Source organism: Dreissena polymorpha, chromosome 1, assembly GCF_020536995.1.
Source record: "Dreissena polymorpha isolate Duluth1 chromosome 1, UMN_Dpol_1.0, whole genome shotgun sequence".
NCBI classification, from domain to species: Eukaryota; Metazoa; Mollusca; class Bivalvia; order Myida; family Dreissenidae; genus Dreissena; species Dreissena polymorpha.
Window position 1 is genome coordinate 62,505,982 of NC_068355.1, and position 6,450 is coordinate 62,512,431.

Genomic DNA, 6,450 nt, shown 5'->3' on the forward strand with positions numbered 1-6,450 from the left:
AACAAGAGCTGTCAGAGGACAGCGCGCTCGACTATTCGAGTGCTTGACATTATAACGTAAGCCATCATGGCGAAATTGTTCATATTCAATAATTTATTAGACGATCTTTCAAAAATAAAAAAAGGAAAAATATTATTTTTATTTTTTTTTGGGGGGGGGGGGGGTGAGGGGTGGTATAATGTGGGGTGTGGTCATTTATTAGACGATCTTTCAAAAATATAAAAAGGTAAAAACAAAAAAAAAATTTTTTTTTGGGGGGGGGGGGGGTGAGAGGGGGGGGATTAATGTGGGTGTGGTACTTTATAAGATGTTTAAAAAAAATAAACATTTTTTTTTTGGGGGGGGTAGGGGTGGGTATTATGTGGGGTGGGGTAATTTATTAGATGTTAAAAAAAAGTTGAGGGCGGAGGTTTGGGGGGGGGGGAGGGATTCTGGGTAGGGGCGTGGGGTATTGTTTGGGTGGAATCCATTGTGGTATTCAGATAAGTGTTATTTTGTCAAAGTAATAATAAAATGTGATCTTAAATAAAGAAGTTATGGCAATTTAAGCAAAATGTTCAATTATCTAAGTGTAAAAGGGGCCATAATTATGTACAAATGCTTGATACAGTGGTCTGCTCTTGTTTATAAGATGGGGTCATGTTGGTAAACAAGTATGCAATACATAAAAGCAATATGTCAAAGGATATAGGAAATATTTGGGGTAGTACGCAAACTTTAACATAGATTTATCAATAATATGCATATTCTAAGTATAAAAGGGGCAATAATTATGACAAAATGCTTGATAGATGTGTCTGCTCTTGTTTATTGGTTGGGGTGATGCTGGTAAACAAGTATGCAAAATATGAAAGCAATATGTCAAGGGACTATGAAAATAAATGGGGTAGTATGAAAACTTTAACATTTGCTGCATATTCTAAGTGGAAAAGGGGCCATAATTATGACAAAATGCTTGATAGAGTTGCCTGCTCTTGTTTATAGGTTGGGGGTCATGTTGGTTAACAAGTTTGCAAAATATGAAAGCAATATGTCAAGGGACAATGAAAATAATTGGGGTAGTACGAAAACTATAACATTTGCACGCTAACAGCACGGCACGGAACGGAACGCCGGGGTGAGTAGGATAGCTCCACTATAAATACACTTTGTATTTCATATATAATAGATGAGCTAAAAATATTGTGGAAAAAAGCAATTTTTAACAACAAGCAATAATTTATACAATCTCGATGAATGTTCACCAGAAAAAAATTCATGTGATAAGTCTTAAGTCAAGCATTTTAATTTTCATTGTTAATCCCAGTGACTACACCTTTAACTTCTGGGACACAATAAAAGGTTGTTAACAGTCCTTGTTTCATCAAGAAACTGTAGTCACTCCTCAGGTAAGCACAGGATTTTGCCTAGTCTCCTCCAGTGGTATAAAGGCAATGAACTGATTAATAAACAAATTGTTTCTAGGTTACATATAATATGTACATAACAGAAACTTGTAAAACAAATCACAAAAGCTGTTTGGAGTCCAATCCCAGTGCAGTAACGTCTGTTTCAAAACAAAATCACTTTTTAGGAGCCTTTTTCATGTGGGTCTACTTGATGGCTTGGCTGGACTTTTGTTTCTTATTTTGGACAAAGGTTTAGCTTTCGGCTGCAATTGTTCTTCATCCACAACTGAGTCAGATTCTTCATTCTCTTCAGGTTGAGAACTCAACACAGAGGTTGGTTGTACACTCTCACCCTCCTTGCTCACTCTCTTTCCTGACTTCTGTGGGGCCTGGAAGTCATAAATGATATGGAACACTGAACTTACTTGAAACTGAATCAGTACAATGCAATCAGTTTAAATTACTTAAAAAGCAATATCTTACACATCTCTAATAAGCTTGATTCTGTCAGTTGGTAAATCATTCCATTTGCCATAAGACAATACCACGGATGTTGGTAAAGAAAGTTATATTGTGTTTTTTCTTAAATATTTAAATAGATTGCACTTACCCTTAATGTTACATAAATTCAATACATTCACAGGACAAAAAGCATATAAAAACAAGAGATGTGTTTGTCAGAAACACAATGCCCCCTATTGCGCCACTTTGAAGCCACATATTTGACCTTTGACCTTGAAGGATGACCTTGACCTTTCACCACTCAAAATGTGCAGCTCCATGAGATACACATGCATGCCAAATATCAAGTTGCTATCTTCAATAATGCAAAAGTAATTGCAAAACTTTAACCAAGGTTAAAGTTTTGGGACACACACAATGAATGAATGATTGAATGAATGAATGACAGACAGACAGGCCAAAAACAATATGCCCCCGATCTTTCGATCCGGAGGCATACAAATAAACACAGAGCAATACAAAATAAAAATGTATAAGCAAGAGTTAATTTCTTGTGCACTGCAGTTCCCCTAAAGGAGATGGCGATGAATGCAGTTTACTGAAAACTCACCGGTGACATAACATTTCATACTCGAGGCCTAGGGTTTCTGAAAACAGAATAAGCTTATGTTGGTTTGTATTGTGCTGTTTTGTACTGTTTAGGCAATCGGTCACTTGCCTTAAATAAAGGACCAACTAATTGTTTTTAATGAAAATTCAATACTGCTCCAGCAGCTGGAGTTTCACTTCTTTATATTGATTAAGACACAATTTAAATGGACCGCTACATATGTTTTAAAATATAACAAATTGTGGGAGTGATATAGTGATTAATCAGTCTCAGCAGCTGTGACTCATGCAGATTTTCTTTTTCATCTAGCACCTACACCGTTTCACTGCAATATAAGTGATACTTACACAGTTGTTGCTAATGACTGTTTCTTATCAACCCATATCAACAAACCTTACACATATATTCCACCCTCCATCTCACCTTGTGACCATCACCAGTCCACACATATATTCCACCCACCATCTCACCTTGTGACCATCACAAATCCACACATATATTCCACCCACCAGTCCACACATAGATTCCACCCTCACTCTCGCCTTAGGACCATCACCAGTCCACATATATATTCCACCCTCAATCTCTTCTTGTGACCATCACAAGTCCACACATATATTCCACCCGCAACCTTGCCTTGTGACCATCACCACTCAGCAGTCGACACATGTATTCCACCCACAAGTCCACACATATATTCCACCAACAAGTCCACTTATATATTCCACCCACAAGTCCACACATATATCCCACCCACCAGTCCACGCATACTGTGAAACCATTTATTTTCGTCAGCACGAAATGTCGTCCTTTTTAAAAAATGACTATTTCGTCATCACTTAAATTCGTCCATTTCTGGTTTTGAAAAAAAAGCGTCTGATTTGTTTGTAATGTTTGTAATACATGTAATACGCGGTTGCGAAAAAATCGTGCTGAGGAAAGAGGCATGACACTTGATAGTCACTTGCAGGAGGTGGGCCTTGTTTGGCATATGCCAATTAACAAGCCTGTTATTTCAGGTGATAGTAACTGTCCCTTATTATTTTATGTTATTGACACGTTCTTTGTTATGATTAGCGGATAAGTGAGACTGAATAACCGTTAACGAGTGTTTTAAACAACGAAGCCAATTGCCAATTCGTCTTTTTCCATTACAATCACGGACAACCAAACACAAATCAATATGTTCTTTATTAATTTGTCATTAAAGCGCAGAATATATTTCAGTCAGGTGTTGATCACACATCGTCATATTTTAATTGCGTTTAATAGTATTGTCTTTAATCCGGATTCGCCGCGTGTTGGCTGTATAATCTGCAACACCCCTGAAAAACACGGGGTACGGACATTAGCCCTCTAGGACATTAGCCCCTAGGACATAAGCCCCTAGGACAAAAGCCCCTAGGATAAAAGCCCCTTCAAAAAAGTGCACGCTAGGACATTAGCCCCAAGGTGTTTTAAAACGTCCAAAACTTTTTTTACAATTTCTTTACTATTTTTTCTTTGTACTCTATTTATTTTGCAAAAATTTCTGACACCATCCAGAAGTCTAAAATTACCTTACAGTTAGATACATAAGAAACAAATTGTGTTGTTGTTGCTGTTTTTTTATATATAAATAACCCATTAATTCCATTAATTTAAAAAAAAGATGAAATTCAATACCTAAAAAATGAATGTTAAAATAGGTAGGAGCTTATGTCCTAAGGGGCAAATGTCCTAGGGGGCTAATGTCCAAAGGGGCTAATGTCCTAGGGGCTTTTGTCCTAGGGGCTAATGTCCCAGAGGGCTAATGTCCTACACTCGAAAAACACAATACACACAATGGGTAATAAAGTTGTTAACAATTAGCGCTAATCAACACTATTACACCTAAACGAAGTCGACGCATTCGATACAGCCTTATTGCATTCGCGTTTTACAGGAAATGTCAGTTGTCAGTACACTGTATAATTTACACCCCTTTGTGTCATAACCGGATTTAACTTGAGTGTGAATAGTCGACTGTTTCATGTTCTTTGTATCAATACCATCCGGGTATCTGTACTATAAGTATACCAGTCTACAAACAAGGTGCGCGCTTCCGCATATGGGTATTCGGACGTTCAAAAAATTGACCTACGGTTTAGCGTTCAGCCGTCGAACGCATTTAGCAATATAACTCTTTTTTTTTCACTATTTCTTTACTTGCAAAAAATACTAGTGGCTTATAACTTACCTTGCAATCTTTTTTTCTCGCATTTTGCGAGTGTGCGAGTGTTAATTTCGAGCCCTGTGTATATGCGTGGATTACGCTGGATTTAAATGCCTCATGCCTACGGTAATTCAGTCTTATTTGTTTCAAATATGGGACATGATTTTTCGTTAGGATCTTGAATTCGTCCATCGGTCGAAGGACAAAAAAGACGAAAATTAATGCTTTAATAATGAATTAATATTTCAGTTTTGATTTTCAAAAAGAGATTTAATGGCTTCACATCGGCCAGAACTTGGGAATCTGCCTCATTCGGTTGTTAAAGAAAGAGGTAAGTCGAAGACTAAAATTAGGCTAAACATATTTATATTTAATATCATATGAATAAAATATATTATCTCTACAAAATGCAGAACGATCAGTTCTGTTTGCAGATTTGGTTAGTAATAAACGATGTCTTTTATCAACATAAACACAGATATAGTCATTGTTCTCCCTATCTAAATACTTATAAACACAAGAGTTTGTGTATCCCTGTTGATATAATCCATATTCAGTAATTCCTAACAAGGCAAGGGCTTCATATTTTGTTTTTACCTTGAATAAGGGCACAACTGGCTTATGCTTAAATGATCTAGGTGCACATAAATCCTTTTGGCACATGTATGTCCTCTCAATATGTATGAAAACATATGGTACCAAAAAGACTAAAGTGCACTTTCTTGCAATCATAAAATGAATATAAAGCATTCTGGTATGCACTAGATTTGTTGATAAGCAATAAGCGCACGTTGAATCTGTCTGATAAACTATGTTGTATACAATTTCTGAAACCGGGGAACAGTGCAAATTGTTGAGCATTGGAATAACTTTCTAAACGTGCAAAAAGTGATTTAAAAAAGAAGTGGACTTATCACGTTCTGGCCTAACCCCTCGACATGTCCTAGAAGCTTTGATTTTTCTTCACTTGGAATTGCCTTAGTGTGTTTCAGAGTGGTAATTTCTTAACTAGCAAGCAAACATACATGCGTTATGTATTCTCGGTATATGATTACTTGTTGGTATTACAGTTTAAGCTTTATACCTTTTTAAAAAAAATATTTAACTGTTAAGATTTGACAATAATATGTTGTGATTTAATCTCAGTATATTAATGCAATTAACTAAGCCACGAAACAACCATATCATTACAATTTTTCATGGAATTGTATTCACAGCTACTAACAACAAATTAATGTTCTGTTCCATATTTTTAACACCTGTAGTACATTGCAGTTTTGTGGCTAAACAGATAACAGCCTTACAAACATGCCCATATCGGCCCGATATTGGCTAGATGATGGCATATCGGCAGAGGTCTACCGATGTTGGGCCGACATCGGACCGACGTTAAGGTAAAAAAACTATTATTTTGTTAAAAGATAAGACCCTTCTTGTAATGTTCAATTCAAGTGAATCCATCTGGTTTAATAACGTTTTGAATATGTAGCATATTATAAAATTGATATGTATAGGACAGTGTCGGCCCGATATCGGTCCGTTGTTATAAACAAACTTATAACTCGACAGTTTAAAGTATGATATCGGCCCAACATAGGCCCGATATCATAATTAACACTCAAGAGAAAATGTAACTTTGATTATTTTCTTTTTAATTACTTCTTGCATTAAATTTAATTGTATATGTCATATTTAAAAAGCGTGTATGATATATGGTGTAAAATATAAATACAATGGTGTGTCCAGGAAGATTAACAGTTGTGAAAATAAATTACACAGGTTGTTTCCCTTGGCAT

At 36.2% G+C, this 6,450-nt stretch overlaps 2 protein-coding genes across 2 annotated transcripts in view; one reads left to right on the forward strand and one right to left on the reverse strand.

Annotated features, from left to right (window-relative positions):
* Positions 1-1,261: 1,261 nt before the first annotated feature.
* The window catches only part of LOC127831960 (condensin-2 complex subunit D3-like), a 136,374-nt gene continuing 131,185 nt past the window's right edge, over positions 1,262-6,450 (reverse strand). The window contains exon 40 of the transcript XR_008026586.1: positions 1,262-1,464. The gene's annotated coding sequence lies outside the window, so the exon portion shown is untranslated. The remainder of the gene's footprint in view (positions 1,465-6,450) is intronic.
* LOC127877426 (neuronal acetylcholine receptor subunit alpha-6-like) overlaps positions 5,963-6,450 on the forward strand; it is a 7,624-nt gene continuing 7,136 nt past the window's right edge. Inside the window, exon 1 of the mRNA XM_052423338.1 lies at positions 5,963-6,048. Within this exon, the coding sequence (XP_052279298.1) occupies positions 5,963-6,048 (86 nt within the window). The remainder of the gene's footprint in view (positions 6,049-6,450) is intronic.